At 38.1% G+C, this 25,435-nt stretch overlaps 2 protein-coding genes and 1 pseudogene across 2 annotated transcripts; 1 reads left to right on the top strand and 2 right to left on the bottom strand.

Annotated features, from left to right (window-relative positions):
- The first annotated feature begins 670 nt into the window (after positions 1-670).
- On the top strand, positions 671-1,627 carry LOC122700525 (olfactory receptor 51I1-like). The gene has a single exon (XM_043913502.1). It carries the CDS (start codon positions 671-673, stop codon positions 1,625-1,627), a length of 957 nt encoding a protein of 318 aa, XP_043769437.1.
- Positions 1,628-5,597: 3,970 nt separating this feature from the next.
- Positions 5,598-6,541, bottom strand: LOC122702219 (annotated as a pseudogene).
- Positions 6,542-22,086: 15,545 nt separating this feature from the next.
- Positions 22,087-23,040, bottom strand: LOC122702217 (olfactory receptor 51A4-like). Its single transcript, XM_043915772.1, has one exon. It carries the CDS (start codon positions 23,038-23,040, stop codon positions 22,087-22,089), a length of 954 nt encoding a protein of 317 aa, XP_043771707.1.
- Positions 23,041-25,435: the final 2,395 nt, after the last annotated feature.

Raw genomic sequence — 25,435 nt, 5'->3', positions numbered from 1 at the left:
TGCCTTCTTTCACAAAGCACAAATGACCCATTCAAGCTATTGCCTCTATCAAAAATTATTTCCTTTTCAAATTAAAGCTTATGGATCTTTGCAATTTGTTCATCCATTCAACACTGGGTGTATGTTTGGTTTCTTTCCTTTTTTATTTTTTTGCTATCATGAATAAAACTTATTTGACTATGTACAAGTCTTTGTATGGTTATGTGTTTTTATTTCTCTTGGGCAAATTCTTAGAAGTGAAATTGCTGGGTAGTGTTAAATGTTTGATAAGCATGCGTGTGACTTTATGTGGAACTGCCAAGCTGATATCCAAAGAGGCTCTGCACCATTTGTATCCCATCAGAATTCCAGTTGTTCCATATGCTCACCAACACAGTAGTTTCAGGTATTTTTAATTTTAGCCATTCTAATGGCATCTTATTGCACTTCTCATTTACATTTTCCAAATAAAGATGTTGAATATTTTTTCATGTGCTTAGTTGCCATTCATAATATCAAGAGGAATAATTTTGAAGTTACAAATATAAACTCAATTTTGAGTTCTTCATATCTTAATTTTGTAACTCTGTGTATAGGTAATCAGTTTGCTTTTAATCAGATTTCCTGACACACAATCTCTCTTTTATAGGGTGAGAAGCGTCTTGGACTTCAGTCTTACCTACACCTTTCCATGTGGTCTTTTAATCACACTGCTTCTAATTCGCCCACCTTCTCCTTCATTGGTATTCCTGGTCTGGAGGCTGCCCAAATATGGATCTCCATTTCCTTCTGCCTCCTGTACCTCCTAGCCCTTGTGGGAAATGCTCTTCTGCTTATCCTGGTTAAAGCAGAACAGAATCTTCATGAACCTCAGTTCTATTTCTTGGCCATGCTGGCCCTTACTGACCTAGGCCTTTCATTGTCTACAATGCCTAGTGTCTTGGCTATCTTCTGGTTCAATGTCCACTACATTGGCCTGGACGCCTGCTTAACCCAAATGTTCTTCATCCACGCCCTCTCCTCAGTAGAATCAGGTGTCCTGGTAGCCATGGCTTTTGACTGCCTGGTAGCTGTCTGCGCTCCACTGAACTACACAAGGCTCCTGACCCACTCTACTGTCGCCTGCCTTGGTGGAGCTGCTGTCACACGCGGTGCCATCCTGGTGGGCCCTCTGCCTTTCCTCCTCAGGACCTTCCCTTTCTGTGGGGCCAATAGCCTCTCTCACTCTTACTGCTACCTCCCTGATATGCTGAACCTGGCCTGTGGAGACGCCACTTTTAGCGGTGTCTATGGATTGGTCTTTGCACTCTTCACATTTGCAGTAGATGTTGTCTTCATCTTAGCTTCGTACATGAAGATCTTGGCCAGTGTTATAAAGCTGGAGAATCAAGACAGAAACTGGAAATCACTGCATACCTGTGCCTGTCACCTATGCACAGTATTTGTGTTTTATCTGCCCCTCATCAGCTTGGCGGTGCTGTATCGCTACACTCAGAACACTTCCCCAATTCTGTTTACCAGCATGAGTAATGCCTACCTCCTCATGACACCACTGCTCAACCCTCTTGTCTACAGCCTCAAATCCAGGCAGATCCAGGCTGCTCTGTGCAAGCAATTTTGGGTGCAACGTGTTATTGCTGGAGAATGAGATTTTTCTCTATATCAGAAGAGACAGCCGATTTAAAAAGTGCTGTTCAGGATCTGCTATGTGCCAAATAGTATGCTAGGCACCATGAATTCAAAAATAAAAAGACTCAGGCCTTTCCCTCAAGCTAATCTAACTATGGAGGGAAAGAGAAGCAGAGGGCTTAAATAAATAGTCACAACTGATCATGAGTGATGCCTGTTTGGTAGTGGTAAGGAGAAAGGGCAATAGAAACTCAAGTTCAGTGTTTTTGCTGTATGAATTGGATGAAATCACGTATTCACAACTGCTAAATTGAAGTGTATGATGCTTGATTTTAAAAGATCAAAGAAGGGCTGATTTTACTGAGAAAACAAGGTTTCACCTGATTCTTAATTGCCCATGTTGTTTAAGTTGAAGCATTATACAATTTTAAATTGGCGATAGATTTATGACTATATGCTTAATATTTTTGACTATTTCTTAAGGTTGGAGTACTAGTTGATATCTCAATCTGATGGTTTTTAACAAAAAATAAAGGAGCTGTATGAAAAGAAATATTATATAAGAATGTGAGAAATGGTTATTCTTACTCATTCTGCTACTTCATTCAGAATTCATACTTTATTTGGATTTTGTTTGGTTTCCCACTCCATACTGAGATTATATAGGGTTACATTTTGGCTTCTGAAACAAGGATGCAAGTCCTTTCTCTAACTTTCTAAGAGGAAAAATGAATTATTCTCTTGGGGTCAACTCTTGAGGTTCAGCTCAGTTCAGTTCAGTCGCTCAGTCGTGTCTGACTCTCCGACCCCATGAATCGCAGCACACCAGGCCTCCCTGTCCATCACCAACTCCTGGAGCTTACACAACTCATGTCCATAGAGTCGGTGATGTCATCCAGCCATCTCATCCTCTGTTGTCCCCTTCTCCTGCCCCCAATCCCTCCCAGCCTCAGGGTTTTTCCAATGAGTCAACTCTTCACATGAGGTGGCCAAAGTATTGGAGTTTCAGCTTCAGCATCAGTCCTTCCGATGAACACCCAGGACTGATCTCCTTCATAAACAAATGAAGACTTGTCTTGCTGAATTAGCTTAGGAAACAAATAAAAGACTTAATTGTCAGCGGCAATGAACAAACATACAATAGCTTTAGCAAGAATTTCAAACTAATTTATGGAAGTTCTAAGTAAATTTCAAAATGATCTCTAAAGTTATCAAAATATTTTTCACATTTATCTAGCATATTTAGTAAGGCATCAGAGTCATACAGAAGGCAAAACTATAATATTCATATAGCTTCCATTCTATTAATGAAAATCATGGAACAACAGCAGACCATGCACCTAAATATAATTAGTGACTTGGAGACTCGGTTTAAATTATGTAAACTTGGAGGAAAGTGAGCCAGTGAAGACTGGGTTTATTAGAAACTTCGGCCTGCAAGACTGAAAAAGATCACGAAAAGACAGACCATGAAAGCTTAATATCTATCTCAATTTCAAAAGCATTCATCTAGCTGAAATCTGTTATATATTAACAGAATAGATGTAGTAAAATATATATAAATGTATAATCTTTGATCTTACTGAGAGGTCATTTGAGAAATATCATGAGTACCCTCAAAACATAAAATGAAATTCTGATTCTTAGTATGTTTCTACAAGTTTTAAAATTTAATTTAATATTTTTCTTTATTGAGTCTTTCCACTCAAAAGCATTTTAACTCTGACAGTTTTAAGTATGATGATAGGGAAATGGCGATCATTTTTCAGCATTGTTCCATTTTTTGAAGACTGCAGATAAATTTCCTTTGAGGAACTCCTTACCTCTCTGTACTGCTTCAGTGACACCAATAATAACAATATTCTAATAAATCCCTCTCCTGACCTTTCAACCACAGAGATTAAAAACTGAAGAAAAAAATTCTTCCCCTTTACATAGTATGGAATAAAGAGTTTAAGATTACCATTTCTACTGGACAGTGGAAGGACACAAAACCATTTACAGAACATCTTCCCCAGTTATGTAATTATCTACATTAGGGGGAAAGAATGGGTGTAAAACAAGATAAAAGCAGATATGAGGGATTGCTTCAGAAAGAAAAAGGGACATAATGACATTGAGTGCTAAAGCTTGGGTCCCTAAGATCCTTTAATTTAATATGTGCCCCATTCTGGTATCTCAGTTTACTTATAAATTGCTTTATGTGTAAGTTAAATGATTAAGCAATTAATGGTATGTTCTGTCTTAATGGCATGTTGTTGCCTTAAAGTACGACAATTTTATTCCTGAGTTGCCTCACTCACTATGTACTAATAATCTAAATGAGAGCATTTTGTCTCATTCATTTGTCTCCTAATGTATGGCATATAGTGGATGCCAAGAATAGCTATGTAAAAATACGAAATAAGGGGGAACATGAGAGAGTGTAAGAAACAAAGGACAGAAGGTGATAAGTAAAAACAGTTATACATGACTATTGAATCAATAGATTCATGAATTAATGTCCACATAGCTAATTAAAAGTGAATGGAATAATAATATATGGATCTACTCTGTGATAGTTAATTTTCAAGCATCATTAGCATAAATAAATAACTTAATGCCTATCTTTAATTTGAGGTGACAATACTGAGCAGATAAATATATGATATACATAGGTATAAAACAGGCAACTTGGTCTGAATTCTTGTAAACATTTACAAATACATACTTTTTTATATTTCACCATATGAAACATATATTAAAATGAACCTGTAAATGTGTCTTTGAACTTCAGAGCAACTGTATTATTTTCTGGTCATCTTTGATATCACCATCTGAGCAATAAAGACTTTATTCTTTTATATTTATCTTTAAATCCTGGCTTGACCCTTGTCCTTATCATATTTTTAGCTTGTAATATAATGGTTTATAGTTATTGAACATTTATTATATCCCAGACATTGTGGCAAGCATATTAAATAAGTTATGTGTAGCATAGCACATTTCTTCTGGCAATGTTCTTAGAAGATAGATACCAGTATCAACTCCTTTTCCATTGAGGCACATTAATGGTCATTCACCATGTTCCCTGGATATATAGCAGTAAATTACAGAGTCCTGATTTTCCTTTAACTGATACATACCTATCCTCAAATTAATGTGAAATCCAATTTAATACAACCTGAAAAAATTAAGTATGATTACATAGATGGTAAATTTTAGGTACAGAAGCTTTGTTATATTTTTGCTTTAATCTCTTGTTGTATTTTTGTATCAGATGAAGTTTATATTAATGTGGTTTCAAGAAAAATCATAAAATAGATTTCAATAAAAAAATATAAAAATAAAGCCTCTTGTCTCCCATTTGGACTATTTCCCTTTATAATATCTCAAACCCACCAAAGATAATAACTCTCTGTATAATAATATGAATATCTTGCTTTTAACCAAATTTGAGCCATATAACTATATATGAGGGATTCTCATACAGAAAATATTTGTCAAACTGTTTGGATTGAAATGAGGCTCCAGGATAAGTGATGTGAACTTTAGGGATACATAAATTTAGAGAAACATAAGGTGAAGGTGAAGGAACCTTTAGAAATATATTCCTTGATCTAATATTTAAAACTAAAAGGGAATCTCCTACTTCCAAAAAGATTGTAGTAAAATTACAAAACGTGTTAGTCACTCAGTTGTGTCTGACTGTGCGTGATCCCATGGACTGGAGCCTTCCAGGCTCCTCTGTCCATGGAATTCTCCAGGCAAGGATACTGGAGTGGGTTGCCATGCCCTTCTCCAAGGGATTTTCCTGATCCAGGGATTGAACCTGGGTCTCCTGCTTTGCAGGCAGATTCTTTACCATTTTGAGTCACCTACGAAGCAAAATCACACAGAAATATACCAAAGGGAGGACTTCAACACACAAGAGATAAATGTCTATTCCTGTTTCTTTTTACAATATCCCTGACCTTTTGATCATTTACTCAAAATACTTCTAGTCTGTTCTATCTTGTCTTAAATTTAAACAGTCTATATAGTGCACTTCTAATCTGTTTTGTTTCCACACTATAAACCAATGGGTTAAGGACAGGTGTGAGGAAAAGGAAAATATTGGACAAGGTGATGTGGGGGAGAGGGGAGTGGTACCTGCCTATTCTGTGGATCAAGGCTAAGGCAATAAGTGGGACGTAGAAAATGAAGACAGTGAGAATGTGGGAGACACAAGTGTTGAGCACCTTAAGGCATGCTTCCCTGAAGCTATTCCCAGAAGTGTCGTCAAGACTAGAGCATAAGACAGAACAATAAACGTGGAGTCAACTCCAAAGGAGCAGAGTACCAAGACCAGCCCATAGATAACGTTCACACGAATAGACCCGCATGCCAGCTTCATCACATCAGGGTGGAAGCAGAATGAGTAGGATAGAACAATATTCCTACAGAAGGGAAGCTGTTGGAGCAGGATGGGCAAGGGCATCATCAGTGCTGCCCCTCGAGCCACAGCAGCCAGGCCCATCTGAGTAATGCGGGAGGGAGTCAGGACTATGGTGTAGCGTAGTGGGTTCCGTATGGCCATAAAACGGTCAAAAGCCATAGCCAGCAGCATGGCTGACTCCATGGAAGAGAAGGTGTGGATGAAGAACATCTGAGCCAGGCAACCATGGAACTCAATCTCTCGGTGGTTGAAAATAAAGACTTTAAGAACAGTGGGCAGTGTAGATGCTGACATGCCTATGTCAGTGGCGGCTAGCAAGGACAAGAATACATACTGAGGCTCATGAAGGCTGGGAGCCTTGTGTACTATGTGAATGATGATGCTGTTCCCCAGGATGGCGGTCACATACATGATGCTCAATGGGATGGAGATCCAGATATGAGATGTCTCCAGCCCTGGGATTCCTGACAGAAGGAAGAGGGGTGGTTGATGGGGGGTGCTGTTGAGCATAGACATGATGGTGAAACCTGAAAAAAGAGAGTGTGTGTGGAAATTCAAGCAGTAAGGTTAACTCAGTTTCATTCCATAGTTGAAGAGAGAATTTAGAGGCAGAGGAAGGTAATTTCTGTTGCATGAAGAGAACATTGAATAGGGTTAAATTTAGTTTAGTTCAAAAAGCCTATGTAGTATTTTTAGGTCAGTCATAACTGTTTTTTGAGTATATTTGTTGATGCATTGGTAGCGTCTAAACACTGCCAGATGAACTATACCAAAGGGTTTTAAACAGAAAGATCTCACAGAACAAATGAAGATTCACAAATCACATAATTAATTTAGTCACTTTAAAACATGCAATGGGGGACTTTCTTGGTGGTTCAGTGGTTAAGACTTTGCCTTCTCACTCAGGAGGTGAAGGTTCAGTCCCTGGTCAAGGTGCTGGGATCCCCCATGCCTTGTGGCAAGACACAAAACAAAACAAAAACAAAACAGAAGCAATACTGTAACAAATTCAATAAAGACTTAAAAAATAGTATGCATCAAAAAATTCTTTTATAAAATAAAATAAAACAAAACAATGTACTGGAAACGAGGGTACAGAAGGGGTTCATTAGCACATTTAAAACACTGTACAAATGGGAAGGAAAGCCTGCAGTACCTGAATGCTGGATCATGCAGTATCCATATATCCTGTCTCTCTGCTGATGGTGTTAGAAAGACGAGGTGAGCTCTGAGCAAGGGAACCCCACAAGTGAAAACTCCTTGGAGCCAACACTCATGCTCACTCTATCAGGCACACGATAGCATCATGTACGCATGGCCACAGCTTTAATTTTTTACTTAAGGCTGTTTGACATGCATAAATTCTGCCCATATTTCTTGGGCTGAGAACATGGGAGAACAGAGCAAAACCACAATCAATGTTATTAATGGGTGGTTGATTTAGGTGCTTATAACTGTCATTCTAGGCGTGGCTTTATCATATCTTCTGATTTTTTCCCCTTTTCTATCTAGAAATAACGTGTATGTTTCTATCATAAATTTCATATATTCTGTATTTAACATGTCCTAACATGACCTACCATATAGCCACTACCTATATTTACTATAACTTATTAGCGTTGCCTATGTTCTATAAGCTACTTGTTTGTTCTTCATAATAATACTTCACAAATACCATGCATCCTACCTAAATCTCAAAAGGACTATATTATTCAATATCTATGCTTAATGCAGATCATAGCTTTCATCTACTTCATTGTCTTCTTTTCTATACTTGAATATTTTCCAATCATACAACAAATATTCATGACTGCTTCTGGGATATGAAAGTTCTTGCTTGAAAAGAGAGAGAGAAACAAATTGTGTAAACAAAAGAAACAATAAACAAGGATTGACATAGACAAAACCAATAAAAGAGAAATAAACTGGTAACTGTTTGTGACCAAAACTCTTTCAAATAAGTACAATGAGGGACAGAACAATAGAAAACTGAGTAACACAGATATTTGTTGAGCACTTAATTTTGCCATAAAATTTGATAGAATCTCTAGGTGATAGAGATGATATGCAACTTATGATCCCTTCTCTAAAGTTCCTTGCAGAGTATGACACACTTGGTGGAAGAAGCATCTATTCAAAACTAGGAACAAATAAAGACATTATAAAGTGATCTCTCACTATGTTATCTGCAGAAATTTATTCAGTATTTTTTCCTCCAACATTATTTTATTTGATGACTTGACTTCAACAGAGAAGAAGCCAGGTTTATTGTGTCAAAGCCAAAATAAAATGAAAACAGAGGAAAGTAAAAACTAAAATCTTCTTAATAAACTGTGTGTGCTTAGCCACTCAAGTCATGTCCGACTCTTTGTGACCTCATGAACAGTAGCTCACCAGGCTCCTCTGTCAATGGGATTCTCAAGGCAAGAATTATGGAGTGGGTTGTCATTTCCTTCTCTATAACAGACTTAGAGGGGTAAACAAATTCCCAAGGTCACATGACTTTAAGTCAGTCAGTATTAGAACCTAAATTTTCTGTCCTACTACTCTGTTCCTTCAATAATACCCTTGTTAAGTTATAAAAAATAAATACACAGATAGTAGGCATACAATGGCAGTGTACTAAATGAGGAGTTATAGAGTCATAGCAGAATTTAAGGAGAGAACCAAATATGAACTCGTATTTGGGTGATGAAAAATTTTAATTAGAACAAGTCATTTGTTCTAGGCTGACTAATTCCAGGCTGACTCACTTATAAGAACAAAGGTATAGATTGATGTGGTGTGGTCGTGCTCTCCCGGGCCGGGCCTAAGCCGTGCTGGAGGAGGGACGGGCGTTCCCAGTGAACGTGTCCGCTCTTCTCGGTCTGTCCGCGGGACCCCTCGCCTGTCTTTCCCCCTTGCCCCTCGGGGAGGGTGAGGAAGGCAGGGGTTGGGGTGTGGCCTCCGGCCCTGACTTTCGGCCTCCCGTCCCCCGCCTTGGGGTGTCTAGTGGGGGCCGTTGGGCTTTGGACACAGCAGATGCGCTTGCTTCGCCTTCCTGGCGTGTGCCCCGCGAGCGGCCCTCCCCACGGTGGGGAGGGCTGTGCCGCTGCCACGCCGCGCGCCCCGCATGGGTGTGTGAGCGTGCCCGCGCACACGCTCCTGTGTGGTGGTCCGCTTACCTACACCGCAGACCCCTCCCGCCCAGTTGAGGACTGGCGGCTCCTGGTGTGCCTCCGTGGGCCCGAAGGAGAGACGATCGGGTGAGGGACGGTGCGCCCTCAGTGAGAAAGCCTTCCCTAGCGATTCGAGAGGGAAAAAAAAAAAAAGAAAAAGAAAAAAAAAAAAAGAACAAAGGTATAGACAAAAACAAAAATGAATAAACAAAAGATAGCAAAGGTATGGACATCAGAATAAGACATATTAGGGCAGGGCACAAGTAATATGCTTCTGAATGAAATGCAGAGTTGAAAAAGAAAGGAAAATAAAATAAGATATAATAGGTAGTATGGAGTCTTGTTAGAAACCATAATGTCAGGGGTAAAGAGGATGTGGTATAATTAGGGTTTTACTGAGTATCAGAATGCAAAATCATCAGTGCTAAAGACAGCTTGGAATTACTACAAACTTTTTGGCTACTTTTATATACATTAAGAGGTCAAGTGGTGAGAACCTACACAATTGTATTTGATCCACCAGAGAGAGACATAGACAAGGGCAGTTTTAAGTGGAGGCAAAACAAGCAACAAAAGCAAACAGGATTCAAATGACAAGATAAAAGGGAAGAAGTTCCCTGTCTCATTTTACACCAAGATTTTGAGCCTGGTTTCTGGGCTTAGAAAATGACATGAAAGTACATTTTAGACAGTTCATAACAAAAACTAAACTTTTTCAGAGAGAGGGTTCTGATAAAAAAAATTCCATTTTAAAAACATTTTATCAGTCATTTATTTTCTAGCATTATCTTTAATTCCTTGTTGAGAGTTAGAAGGACTGGACTGGGCAGAGGTAGAACTTGGTTATGGAAAAGGGGTCATCACTCACACAGAGGTCATAGCTATTGTCATGGAGAGGAAATTTCCCTGCTTGATTTCTGAGTTCTTTTGGCTGCTCTAATAATTAAATGGTGACAAGTCAGATTAACAAGAAAAAAATTCATTTAGTGTGTATAGAGGTCTAGTAGATATGGAACATAAGAAGTGACCATGGTAGACAGCTTTTATATTTTTTATTTATTTTTTGTTTTTTTCCCATATATTTTTATTAGTTGGAGGCTAATTACTTTACAATATTGTAGTGGGTTTTGCCATACATTGACATGAATCAGCCATGGATTTACATGTGTTCCCCATCCTGATCCCCCCTCCCACCTCCCTCCCCACCCCATCCCTCTGGGTCTTCCCAGTGCACCAGGCCCAAGCACTTGTCTCATGCATCCAACCTAGGCTGGTGATCTGTTTCACCCTTGATAATATACATGTTTCGATGCTGTTCTCTCAAAACATCCCACCCTCGCCTTCTCCCACAGAGTCCAAAAGTCTGTTCTGTACATCTGTGTCTCTTTTTCTGTTTTGCATATAGCGTTATCATTACCATCTTTCTAAACTCCATATATATGTGTTAGTATACTGTATTGGTCTTTATCTTTCTGGCTTACTTCACTCTGTATAATGGGCTCCAGTTTCATCCATCTCATTAGAACTGATTCAAATGAATTCTTTTTAATGGCTTAGTAATATTCCATGGTGTATATGTACCACAACTTCCTTATCCATTCATCTGCTGATGGGCATCTAGGTTGCTTCCATGTCCTGGCTGTTATAAACAGTGCTGCGATGAACATTGGGGTGCACGTTGTCTCTTTCAGATCTGGTTTCCTCAGTGTGTATGCCCAGAAGTGGCTTTTATACTTTAAACAAAGAAACAGTACCTATGAGAGGAATTGACAGAGCAAAGAAATTTAGCCTTCACTGCTTAATTAGTGAAGAATCTAAACAGAGTTTGGGCTTGGGATGGTAAATTAGTAAAGAAGTGAAAAGTTTTGTTAACATAGTCTTCTCACCCTGAATCCCTATCTCTGGGGATAGAATACCTCTCTTGGTGAGGGAAAGGCACCTTTCACATCAGAGACTTTCCTGCTTTTGGGGGCAGACAGAAAGGTTTTCTTACATTGGCTGTTTCTCAAGTAACTTTCATTCAAAATAATCAATATGCCATTCTGCCATATTTTGGGAAGGCCTGCCCTGAGAGCTAGCACTAAAATTAGCATTGAGTGAAGTCTATAATGGAAAGGCTAGTCAAGAGAATTAGGGCTAAAAATGCTTAGTAGATGTAGTTTTCAGGAATTTGGAGAAGGAAAAAGAGCAATAGTAATCAACTGTTTCTATTATGAAATAATAGTAGTAAGTTAAGATTAAAAGAGAACTGAATAACAGCTCTCCTAGGAATCAAAAACCAAAAGGGTTTCAGTTGTTATTGAAGGAAAATATTCTATAATTGAAGCTGAAGAACTGAGAAACTCTCAGTATTGTAGCTGATGGTTAGAAAGATTGTTGGTAAAAGTGGTTTTAGACTAGAGCACCAGGAATCAGGTATGAGAGGTGGTGTCTAGGAGTTAATGGGTAGTGCAAAACTGGTGGTGGAAAATTATAAATTATAAAGTATAAGTTACAACAAAAACAGTACTAGATTTTTGTAAGATCAGTTCAGTTCAGTCTCTCTGTTGTGTCTGACTCTTTGCGACCCCATGGACTGCAGCGCGCAAGGCTTCCCTGTCCATCACAAATTCCCATCCAGCCATCTCATCCTCTGTCTTCCCCTTCTCTTGCCTTCAATCTTTCCCAGCATCAGGGTCTTTTCCAATGAGTCAGTTTTGCAAGATAGCAGGGATAAAAAAGACAATTTGGTATAGGGTTTAAGAGCTTAAGCTCTAGAATCAGAAATCCCCAAATCAGACTCCTGCTCCCACCACGCCTATAATATATTAGATCTGTGATCTTGGTTAGCAGCTTCACCATTTGGTTCCTCAGTAAAATGAACCAGAGGGAACCTATCACATTGCCACTAAAGTAAGGCTTTAAGCTAAGCAGTTAAGCAAAGAGGGCACTGTTGGAAGCTGAGAGCTGTAAGAAAGAAGGAAGGTGGATAGGGCTTAGGAAGAAAGCGGGGGATTTGGAAAGCAAGGACATCTTCCTTTCAAAGCCCTAGTTTTGTAAAGTCCTTCCACTGTAGAACACAAAAGAACAACTGCACTGTTAAATCACAACTCTGTCATTTGTCATGCTGTGCAATACACACATAGGAGGGCTTGCTTTTTCTCCTAAAGTTTCAGAAAATATACAGGGTATCATATAATTTCCCTTGGGGAACCTGAAAAAAACAAGACGCTTTGATACAGAATCTCAATTTTTCTAGGTCATCTTAGAGTTGTGGAGCATTGGTCTAATCTGAACTAGACCTGGGTCAGGAAGACAAGAAGGACTTCATTGTTGTTGGCTGTGGCAGAAGGCCTCCATGGACCCAGTGCAAGGAGCAATAAGACTAACCTACAGAGTAACTCTCATCCTATATGTTATCCTCAAATATCCCTACACAATAAAGAATGTGAGAGTCTATCTCCCTTTCACAATAGAGGGTAGATAGTACTATCATAAACCATTTATGTTACAGTTAATATTTAGATAACTTAGTATCAATAAAATGATTTAACTCAGTTCCTTCCATGGTAGAGAATTAACGCTGGGAAAAGTAATATTTGAGAGAAGGAAACAGTGAATAATGGGAGCTGGTGGAAATGGAGATGTTAAAAAAATAGGAATGATATCAGCTTCAAAGCAGTACTTCAGAATGTGGAAAGACGTGAAAAACAAAGTCTAACATGATAATCATGAGAGGAAGCAATTTAAGGGCACAAGAAATATTAATGGTTCATTGACCTTAAATTCAGCCACTATGAGAACGATTTTCCTTTCAGCTTTAACCAGCCTTTTCCTGTGAACTTCCTCTGAGTTGTAATAACTTACTGATTTCAGGTCTTCATACTTCAAGTTTAGTCAGAAAAGTCTTAGGTCACATTTGTGGCCACGGCACCTATGACAAGGAAGTTGAACTCTGGACAGTGGTTGGAGCATTTATTCACATGCTATAGTATTTTGGCACTGCTGTATATGTTCTACTTGGAAAAGCTTAGTTAAAAAGCCACCTGGCTCTTCCAAATCCCTTGAGGATTGTCCAGGTCTTACAATGACTTAGGAGACCATAGAATCCTCAGAGGATAAGGTTGAGGAACTAAAAGTGAAAACAAAAATCAGGCCAGAAAAAAATATTCTTTCATTTTCTTTATACAGAGAAAACAGTTTCAGCGTGCAAACATTTCTTTGAAAAGATAATGGAAGTAGCTAGATCACAAAAAGATTTAGTGTTGTGTCTGAGTGTGTGCATGTGTGTGTGAGTGTGTGCCTATTTGGATGGAATAGTATTAGGATAAGAGATTAGAACGTCTTATTTTTAGTTAGAAATGTGTTTTTCAAGCACCGTCTTTAAAAATGTCAATCTCAATTATACTCAATGTTAAAAACACTGTCATAACTTTGAGACAATGCAAGCTGAGCCAGATCAATTTTGACAAAAAATTTAAAGCATGCTAGTTAGTTTTCTTTTGGATAGACTAAAGAATTCAAAATTGTTGAAAGAAGATCCCCCCAAACAGACAAAAATATACCAACTCAGTTATGATGAGTTTTTCTTTTTTTTTTTTTTTAATGAGTTTTAGTGGTACATAGTTATTGGTTATTTGAATTGTATACCCGCTCATGCCCTTTGCCTATTGTAAAGTTGTGTTACCTTTTTTATTGCTTTAAAAGAAATATTTTTATTATCTATTTTCATGTACATCATAACTATGTTTTTTCCTAGTTTAGGGATGACCTTTTACTTCCTATATTTAGTGATGGTATTTTATTTTATTTTATTTTTTTTTTAATTTTTTTATTAGTTGGAGGCTAATTACTTCACAACATTTCAGTGGGTTTTGTCATACATTGACATGAATCAGCCATAGATTTACACTTATTCCCCATCCCGATCCCCCCTCCCATCTCCCTCTCCACCCGATTCCTCTGGGTCTTCCCAGTGCACCAGGCCCGAGCACTTGTCTCATGCATCCCACCTGGGCTGGTGATCTGTTTCACCATAGATAGTATACATGTTGTTCTTTTGAAACATCCCACCCTCACCTTCTCCCACAGAGTTCAAAAGTCTGTTCTGTATTTCTGTGTCTCTTTTTCTGTTTTGCATATAGGGTTATCGTTACCATCTTTCTAAATTCCATATATATGTGTTAGTATGCTGTAATGTTCTTTATCTTTCTGGCTTACTTCACTCTGTATAAGGGGCTCCAGTTTCATCCATCTCATTAGGACTGGTTCAAATGAATTCTTTTTGATGGCTGAGTAAAATTCCATGGTGTATATGTACCACAGCTTCCTTATCCATTCATCTGCTGATGGGCATCTAGGTTGCTTCCATGTCCTGGCTATTATAAACAGTGCTGCGATGAACATTGGGGTGCATGTGTCTCTTTCAGATCTGGTTTCCTCAGTGTGTATGCCCAGAAGTGGTATTGCTGGGTCATATGGCAGTTCTATTTCCAGTTTTTTAAGGAATCTCCACACTGTTTTCCATAGTGGCTGTACTAGTTTGCATTCCCACCAACAGTGTAAGAGGGTTCCCTTTTCTCCACAGCCTCTCCAGCATTTATTGCTTGTAGACTTTTGGATAGCAGCCATCCTGACTGGTGTGTAATGGTACCTCATTGTGGTTTTGATTTGCATTTCTCTAATAATGAGTGATGTTGAGCACCTTTTCATGTGTTTGTTAGCCATCTGTATGTCTTCTTTGGAGAAATGTCTGTTTAGTTTTTCTTAAGAGCCATACACACATAGAATGTTAGATTAAAACTGAACTGTAGATTCTCATATATTTCTAATTTTTAGATATGAGTATCTGTGGATGGATAAAGATGTGGTACATATATAAAGTGGAATATTACTCAGCCATTAAAATGAACGGAATAGAGTTTGTCACACTGAGTGAAGTAAATCAAAGTGAAATATCATATCTAAATACAGAATCTAGAAAGAAATTATACAAATGAACTTATTTACAAAACAGAAACTGACTTAGGGAATGAATTTATGGTTATGTGGGTTGGGAAGGAGGGCAAAAGTATAGTTAGGGAGTTTGGCATCAACATGTACACACTGCTATATTTAAAATGGATAAACAACAAGTACCTATTGTATAGTACAAGGAACTCTGCTCAATATTATGTAATAACCAAATGGGAAAGGAATTTTTAAAAGAATGGATACATATACATGTATAAGTGAATCACTTTGCTGTACATCTAAAACTATCACAACATTTTTTTATCAACTATACTTTGGTGTAAAATGAGCAATGCAAAGAAATAGAGGAAAACATTAGAATGAGAAAGGCTAGAGATCTCTTCAAGAATATTAGAGATACCAAAGGAACATTTCATTCTAAGAAAGGCACAATAAGGGACGGAAATGGTATGGACCTAACAGAAGCAGAAAATACAAAGAAGAGGGGGCAAGAATACACAGAAACTATACAAAAAAAGATCTTAATTACCCCAATAATCACAATGGTGTGATCACTCACCTAGAGCCAAACATCCTGGAGTGTGAAGTCAAGTAGGCCTTAGGAAGCATTGCTATGAATAAAGCTAGTGAAGTGATGGATTCCAGCTGAGTTATTTCAGATTCTAAAAGATTATGTTATTAAAGTGCTGCACTCAATATGCCATCAAATTTTGAAAACTCAGTGGTGGCCACAGGACTGGAAAAGTTCAGTTTTCATTCCAATCCCAAATAGGCAACGCCAAAGATGTTCAAACTACTGCACAATTGCACTCATCTAACACTCTAGCAAAGTAATGCTCAAAATTCTCCAAGCTAGGCTTCAACAGTGTATGAACCAGGAGCTTCCATATGTCCAAGCTGGATTTAGAGAAAAGGCAGAGGAACCAGAGATCAAACTGCCAACATCCATTGGATCATAGAAAAAGCAAAAGAATTCCAGAAAAATACCTGCTTCTTTGACTACTCTAAAGCCTTCTTCTGTGTTGAGCACAACAAACTGGAAAATTCTTCAAGAGATAGGAATACCAGACCACTTTACCTGCCTCCTAAGAAACCTGTATGCAGGTCATAAAGCAACAGTTAAAACAAGATATGGAAAAACAGACTGGTTTCAAATTGGGAAAGGAGTATGTCAAAGTTGTATATTGTCACCCTGCTAATTTTAACTTATATGCAGAGTATACCATGTGAAATGCCTCACTGGATGAAGCACAAGCTGCAATCAAGATTGCAGGGAGAAATATCAATAACCTCAGATACGCAGATGACACCACCCTTATGGCAGAAAGCGAAGAAGAATTAAAGAGCCTCTTGATCAAAGTGAAAGAGGAGAGTGAAAAAGCTGGCTTAAAACTCAACATTCACAAAATGAAGATCATGGCATCCAGTCCCATCACTTCATGGTAAATAGATGGGGAAACAATGGAAACAGTGACATACTCTATTTTCTTGGGCTCAAAGATCACTGCAAATGTTGACTGCAACCATGAAATTAAAAGACACTTGCTCCTCGGAAGAAAAGCTATGACCAACCTAGACAACATATTAAAAAGCAGAGACATTGCTTTGCTAACAAATGTCCACATAGTCAAAGCTATGGTCTTTCCAGTAGTCATGTGTGGATGTGAGAGTTGGACCGTAAAGAAGGCTAAGCGATGAAGAATTGATGCTTTTGAACTGTGGTATTGGAGAAGACTCTTGAGAGTCGCTTGGACTGCAAGGAGATCAAACCAGTGAATCCTCAATGAAATCAATCTTTCAAATTCATTGGAAGGACTTCTGCTGAAGCTGACGCGCCAATACCTTGGCCATCTGACAGGAAGACCTGAGTCTTTAGAACAGCCCCTGATCTGAGCACAGACTAAAGGTAGGAGGAGAAGGGGATGAAAGAAGACGAGATAGTTGGATGGCATCACCAACTCAATGGACATAAGTTTAAGCAAGCTCTAGGAGATGGTGAAGGACAGGTAAGCCTTGCGTGCTGCAGTCCATTGGGTTGCGAAGAGTCAGACATGACTGAGCAACAACCTAAAAACCCACAAAATTGTGAAGTTGCTAAATGTAAGAAAGAATATGAATTGTCCATGTTCATGAAACGTTGGTAGTATATTTAAAAATATAAGTCCAAGTTTTTGACTGAGTTGACAGAGTCACTGAGTTCAGTAATTAAAAGCCAAGATTTGTAGCCAAACTGCCTGGGGTCAAAGCTCCACTAAACTTGGGCACTTTGGTGTCCTTTAACAAATTATTTTAACAAAATGTGCCTTTTTTTGATTATCTATAAAATGGGTATTTAAAGAAGTAATGCAGTACTATATGTAAAGAGTATAGTATATTTGGAAAATGGCAACCGACTCCAGTATTCTTGCCTGGAAAGTTCCACAGACAGAGGAGTCTGGCGGGCAACAGTCCATAGGGTCACAAAGAATCAGATACAAGTGAGCATGCATGCATGTTATCTGAGCCCAATGACCATGGAATATAGCTGTTAATCTAAAATAATAAAGTAACCAGTTATTTTACCAGCAAAGCAGGTTTATTCAAAAGCAGCAAAGTACTGCAATTTGGTTACATGGAACAAGGGCTTCTCAGGTGGCTCAGTGGTAAAGAATCCTCCTGCCAATGTAGTAGACACAGGAGAACATGGGTTTGATCCCTGGGTTGGGATGATCCCCTGGAGTAGGAAATGGCACCCTGCTCCCCTATTGTTGCCTGGAAAATTCAATGGACAGAGGAGCCTGGAGGGCTTCAGTCCATGGAATTGCAAATAGTTGGACACACACATGACTGAGCACACACACACGCACTTGAAATTATGGCAAACAACATGAAATCCCCATAAAGTATAAGAGAGGAAACTTTTACAGAGAAGGGGAAGCTGGGGCCAGGGCGAGGGAGTATTAAAAGCAAAAACAAAATAACATTGGAGGAAACCAGGAATTTGTAGTATAGCAGCTTTTTATCGGCTAAATGGTGACAGTCTTTCATTGACTGTGCTATTGCCAGGTAAGGAGAAAATATTTCTTCTCCCTGCTAGTAATAAATTACTGTCACTTCCTGCCAGGTACACAAAGCATGTCTTCGGTTCAGAATCTGTACTGACATCAAGCATGAAGGCTGCCCCTTTTGGTTTTCCAACTGCTTTTCTGTAAGAGTTCCCATAATTAATTTGCACTCAGCAAAGTTTGAGTTCCCTAACCTTTATAGAATAGGAAGTGGCTTACTGCAAGGAACCACCCTTCCCCATATGACACAGATGAGCTTCAGTGATGCCCTCTTCCTTACCTGTGACAAGGCCAGACACAGACCATTTAAATTCCCCTTTTTTTTTAAACTCATAAATGAGATTTTGTCTGAGCTGTTTTGCCTCCACTGATCAATCTTTCCTACCTTTAAAATAAGTAGAGTTGTTTCATGTTTTAAAATGTCCTAACATAGGTTAAGGACTATAAAGGTGTTACTTATGACAATTTTTACTCTATGATAGTATTAGAATCTTTATAAACTAGGCTCACAGACTTTTTAAATAACTTTATTTATTTTTAATTGAATGATAATTGCTTTACAATATGTTGTTGGCCTCTGCCATGCATCAACATGTCAGCCACAGGTACACATATGTGCCCTCCCTCTTAAACTTCCCTTGCACCTCCCACCTCTTCCCACCACTCTAGGTTGCTCACAGACTTTTAACTTAAGATTTTAAATGTATGGATAGTTTAAATTATTATAAATAACATAACTAAAATTTTCGATGGGCTAATATGAACAATTGTAACAGGATTATTAAAAGCTTGGAACATTTAAAAGTGTATGAATCACTGAAAATCTCCCCACTCCTAACAAATTATTATCACACTTGGTATCATCCTCCATCTTTTTGTAGACAGTTTAGTTTGTTATAGTTTCAATCATATACCGTTTTAAGCATTCTTCAAAAATTTATGTGTTTATTAATTAAAGAATAAATATATAATTCATATTCCATAATATCATTTTAAAGCATACAATTCATGGTTTTCAATATTTTCAAAAAGCTAAGTGAACATTTGAAGTAACCCTTAGTACAGACCCCCTAGTGCAATAGCAAATGAAGATAGGAGTTGACAGGTTTTTATGTCTGCTTTTGAAGGGACAAAAGATCCTGCTTTCCCCATAAATGAGATATAAACAAAAGAGTATATCACCAGAGACTTGAGTTATAGCTCCTTGAATTCCAGATGGAGGTCCAAATCTTGTGTGCTAAAGCAATTTGGAGAATGAGAAGAGATAAAATTCCCTTCATAAATTCCATTAAAAAATCCAGAGGAAACGTTTGTATCATCACAAACCCAAAAAACCAGCCAAACAAGAAAAAATATGTATTACATGGTCTCTCAGTTTCTCAAATGGAAATATGTAAGCACAATTAAAATTAAAACTTTTATCCAAGATGACTAATAACACGCATATACAAAAATATCAAAATAAGACAGAAAACAAAAATGAGGCTCTTCTGAGCTCAGTATTTGGCCAGGGTTGTGTGCATGGTGCTGAAGCATTTATCCTCTCATAATAATAAATGGAATTTAATAATAATCTGAGCATATCCTTATAAAGCCTCACATTTTAATATCTTAGTTATCATTTACTTCTTTTGTGGCCTGTAAATGACTGACTGGAGCGGAAAGAGTAGTATTCTTGACACGAAACAAAAAGACATCCAGTTGTTTCTTAGAACAGTATATGTGTCACTTAACTAGGGGCTTACCTGGTGACTCATGGTAAAGATCTGCCTGCAATGCAGGAGACTTGAGTTCAATCCCTGGGTCGGGAAGATCCCCTGGAGAAGGGCATGGCAACCCACTCCAGTATTCTTGCCTGGAGAACCCCATGGACAGAGGAGCCTGGGGGGCTACAGTACAGAGGGTCGCAGAATCAGACACAGCTGAGAGACTTAGCATGCACTTAGTTAGGCATATTTGCTTGTCTAGCAAGCAATTATTTCATCAAGAATTTCTCCAGAGCCCTTACCTCACAGTATCTGTCAATTCTAATCTATTTTATCATGAATTTTGCTCCATTTTAATCTCTGGATTATGTCTACATCTAAATCATTATTACTTTTAGATAGAGCTAAATCTTACCTAGGGATTAATTTTCTTCTATGGGGATCTTATATCACAATTACTGTGCCACTTGAAGGAAAGTTTTTAAAGTGCAGATGGAATCATCCCTTTTTCTTGCACTCCAACAATATGACATATTTTGTCTGCCTCATATTTCAACATTGACTTTATCTGTATTTTATAATTTATTTTATATAAAATTTCTGTTTGAACATATCCATTTTTGTTGATGAAGAAGCATAAACTTTATTATGACCCTGTTGCTGTCTGCCAATTGTGCCCTTGATTCTATTGTTTAGGCTTCTTATTTTTTTCTTCTTTTTGAAAAAAACAAAACAAAACAAAACAAATTTCCCTTGCTTTATTAAACTAAAATTGACATATAACATTCTGAAAATATAAGGCATACAATGTAGTTATTTGATACACATATATTGCAAAATTATTACAGAGTAGAGTTAGTTAATACCTCCATTGTGTCACATAATTAAGTCAGTTCAGTTCAGTCCTGTCCGACTCTGCGATCCCATGGACTGCAGCATGCCAGGCCTCCCTGTCCATCACCAACTCCTGGAGTTTACTCAAACTCATGTCCACTGAGTCGGTGATACTATCCAACCGTCTCATTCTCTGATGTCCCCTTCTTCTCCCACCTTCAATTTTTTCCAGCATCAGAGTCTTTTCAATTGAATCAGTTCTTCGCATCAGGTGGCCAAAGTATTGGAGTTTCAATTTCATAATCAGTCCTTACAAAGAATATTCAGGACTGATTTCCTTTAGGATGGACTGGTTGGATCTCCCTGCAGTCCAAGGGACACTCAAGAATCTTCTCCAACACCACATTTCAAAAACATCAATTCTTCAACACTCTGCTTTCTTTATAGTCCAACTCTCACATCCATACATGACTACTGGAAAACACCATAGTTTTGACTAGATGGGCCTTTGTTGGCAAAGTAATATCTTTGCTTTTTAATATGCCATTTAGGTTGGTCATAATTTTTCTTCCAAGGAGCAAGTGTCTTTTTATTTCATGGTTGCAGTCACCATCAGCAGTGATTTTGGAGCCCCCAAATATAAAGGCTATCACTGTTTCCACTGTTTCCCATCTATTTGCCATGAAGTGATGGGACCAGATGCCATGATCTTAGTTTTCTGAATACTGAGTTTTAAGCCAACTTTTTCACTCTCCTCTTTCACTTTCATTAAAAGGCTCTTTAGTTGTTCTTTGCTTTCTCCCATAAGGGCGGTGTTATCTGCATATCTGAGGTTATTGATATTCCTGCCAGCAATCTTGATTCCAGCTTGTGCTTCATCCAGTCCAGGATTTCTCATCATGTACTTTGCATGTAAGTTAAATAAGAGGGTGACAATATACAGCCTTGACGTATATTCCCAATCCTTTCCCATTTGGGAACCAGTCTGCTGTTCCCATGTCTCATTCTAACTGTTGCTTCTTGACCTACAAACAGATTTCTCAGGAGGCAGGTCAGGTGGTCTGGAATTCCCATCTCTTTAATAATTTTATACAGTTTGTTGTGATTCACGTAGTCACATAATTATCATTTCCTTTTTGTGGTGGGAACCCTTAAAATGTATTCTAAGCAATTTTCAAGTATATAATGCAGTATTGTTAACTATAGTCACCATGTTATACATTAGATACCCAGAATTGACTCATTTCATAACTAGGGGTTTGTGCACTCTGACCAAAGTTTCCCTATTTCCTCACCGCCCCCATCCCTGCCAAGCACCATTCTACTCTCTATTTTTATCAGTTTAGCTTTTTATATGTCATATTTGATTATGTGAGCAAATTTTTCCTGCTCTTGAATACCTTATGCACTGTGATCCTTATCTGTTTGGTTTTTAGACTGTAAACCAAGGGGTTGAGAACACGAGTTAGGAAGAGGAAGAGGTTGGCCATGGTGACATGAAGAAGAGGAGATGTGAATGTCCCAAACCTATGAATTAGAGCCAACACAATGAGTGGCACATAAAAGATGCAGACAGTGAAAATGTGGGAAACATAGGTATTAAGTGCCTTGAGCTGACCATCTTTGGAGGCAATACCCAGCACTGTCTTCAAAATTAGGATGTATGAAATGACAATGAACATAGAGTCAACTCCAAAGGTGCACAGGACAAGGGACAACCCATAAATGATGTTGACTGTGATAGGGCCACAAGCCAGCTTCATAACATCAGGGTGGTAGCAATAACTATGTGATAGAATGACATCCTTGCAGAAGGGCAATCGCTTGAGCAAAATTGGCAAAGGTACCATCAACACCACACCCCTAATCATGGCTGCAAGCCCCATTCCCATAATCTGAGAATGGGTTAAGATTACTGTGTAGTGCAGTGGGTTGCGAATAGCTACAAATCTGTCAAAGGCCATGGCCAGCAGGATGGCTGACTCCATGGAGGAGAAGGTGTGGATAAAGAACATCTGCGTTAGGCAGGAGTGAAACTCAATCTCTCTGTGATTCAGGAGGAAGACACTGAGGACTGTAGGCAGAGTTGATAAAGACAGACCCACATCTGTGGCTGCCAGCATAGACAGGAAGATGTACTGAGGCTCGTGAAGGCTGGAGGTGGTTTTGATGATGAAGAGGATAGTGCTGTTTCCTAGGAGGGCAATTAGGTACATGACACACAGTGGGATAGAGATCCATATTTGTACAGCTTCAAGTCCAGGGATGCCTGTTAAAAGGAGAGTGGGTGGCTGGAACCAGCTAGTGTTTATAAGCTCCATAAAGATATGTTTGGGGGGCACAGCCCAAATCAGTTTCTAAATGTTTCTACTGGGAGAAAAACCGAGATTTTTAATAGAATGTAATGCATCTAACTTTTGTGGGGCAGTGTTAATTCTAGCCATCTTTACATCAAGGAATTGATCCTTAGAATGTTTCCAACTCTATCTGAATACTCAGAGTGAGGACAATGAATAACTGCTATTAAAATGTAAGATCTACTAAAATTATTTCAGTCTAGAAAACTTCAGTCATTGATTAAGTGACAATGAAAATTAAGAATACTATTTTCTATGTTTATCCTAATGCTTAGAAAAATTTCATTGTTGGATTCTGTTTCTTAATTTATCCACTTATGTTGAATCTATATACTTTGGCTAAGATGACTCTGAAAGAAGGTTTTGCACTTTCCCCACATCTATGTCACACCTATAAATATTCAGGCATCTGGGGACTCCTCCGGAGGTCCAGTGGTTATGATTCTATGCGTCCATTGCAAGGGGTGTATATTGTCTCTGGTGGGAGAATTAAGATCTCACATGCCATGCAGTATGGCCACACACACAAAAAAATTCAACCATCTGGAAACCTGGACATTTTTTCCTGTTAATTAGACCTGCAGAAATAAAGAATAAGATATTCAATAAGCCACATAAACCTCAAGCTATTTTAATAAATACTCCAAGTTCATTTTCACAATTAATTTCTAGGTTGTTTGACATGTTCTTTTAAAATGATATGTTGATTTTTCAAAATATGAGAGAGTGATAAAATAATCAAGATGAGTATGGCAATTACTTTTAAATTGGTGCTAGAATAGTTGCAAACATTAACAAATAACTTCTTGAATAAAATTTGAAGTATCTGTATTCCAAAGCACATGTATAATACATCGTGCTGTTTTGTGCTTAGTTGCTCAGCCATGTCTGACTCTGCAACCCCATGGACCACAGCCTGCCAGGCTCCTCTGCCCTTGGGGATTCTCCAGACAAGAATATTGGAGTAGGTTGTCATGCCCTCCTCATATAATATATTAGGAAATAATAAATATCCACATTTCAATAAACATCTTAAACATGGCATAATTGGAGGAAATTGTGTTAATATTTATGTGTTTATCCTCTAAAGATGAATAGAAAGAGATTATATATGATTGTTTGAATACAGTTATATTTAGGAGTTTTGTTTAAATTTGGAAGTAGAAACAAAATAGTGAGGTAACTACATTTGGATATAGAGAAGAATGTAAGGGTGCTAATATGACTGATGTTATCTGAAAAAATATGAAATCAATATACAGTCTTTTTAGTAAAAATCTTATTACTTAAAGGTGTAGCCAAAAATAAAACACCAGAAGCAAAATTTAAAAAAGAAAATAATGAAGGATTCCTTCTGGAAGAATGTAAGAGACAGGGTGGATTGGAATAAACCAATATTCTGTCTTTGTCCTCAGGAAAAATTAGTACTATAGTGCTGTTTTAAAATCATGTAGATGCTAACAACAAAATTATCTTTTTATAGATGTAATTATATCTTTGAAGAGCGGATCCCAGATGAATCACAATGTATACATTTCCATCCATTGATGTATTAAGACCTATACTTATACAGTTAGTCATCCAGTCTACAGTCAGTCACCCATTCATGTATTCTTGGCAATGACGTCGTCTATATTCGTCTACATTCTTTCTTGGTATGCCTAGTAAAGAGAGTTCTATGAAACGTATGTTTTCAGACAGGGACTGAGTCTACCATAAAGATAACCCTAGTAGAGAAGCTGACTTCTTAGGTACCTAGAATTTTAAGTTATTATATAACTTTACATGAAGTATCAGAGTCACTCATGTTTTAAAAAGAGAAGAAGAAAGCCATGGTTCATAACAGAGTAGGACATCAATCATACCACAGACACCACCCACACACAGTCATTCAACACACTGCATCTCACAGCCCTAAGATGTGAGACTCTCTCATAAACATAAAATTCTGAGCTACCCCAACACATTCTACATCTCATTTAAACATATGCAAAGATATATGCTATTAGCAAATGGAGAAGGAAATGGCACCCCACTCCCGTATTCTTGGCTGGGACATCCCATTGAACAGAGGAGCCTGGTCAGCTGCAATTAATGGGATCACAAAAAGTCAGACATGACTTAGCAACTCAGCATGCATGCATACTACTAACAATAGTAGACATGGACATTAAAATAGTTGTTATAACTGTATTCTGCATGTCAAATTAAATAGAGACAGTGGAGTAATACTGAATCTGAACTACTGTATACAGTGGAAGTATACAGTATACTGAAGTACTGTATACTGTATACAGTTGTATATATTTGGCAATGCTGCCCTTTCTCCAGTATAGATTCCCTCTTCACTCAAAATAGG

This window comes from Cervus elaphus, chromosome 1 (genome assembly GCF_910594005.1).
Source record: "Cervus elaphus chromosome 1, mCerEla1.1, whole genome shotgun sequence".
In the NCBI taxonomy this organism is placed as follows: domain Eukaryota; kingdom Metazoa; phylum Chordata; class Mammalia; order Artiodactyla; family Cervidae; genus Cervus; species Cervus elaphus.
This window is presented reverse-complemented; position numbering and strand designations above follow the sequence as displayed.

What these genes read in the sequence shown, in the direction of transcription:
- LOC122700525 (XM_043913502.1), top strand. Translation starts at nt 671, where the DNA reads ATGTGGTCTTTTAATCACACTGCTTCTAATTCGCCCACCTTCTCCTTC.
- LOC122702217 (XM_043915772.1), bottom strand. Translation starts at nt 23,040, where the DNA reads ATGGAGCTTATAAACACTAGCTGGTTCCAGCCACCCACTCTCCTTTTA.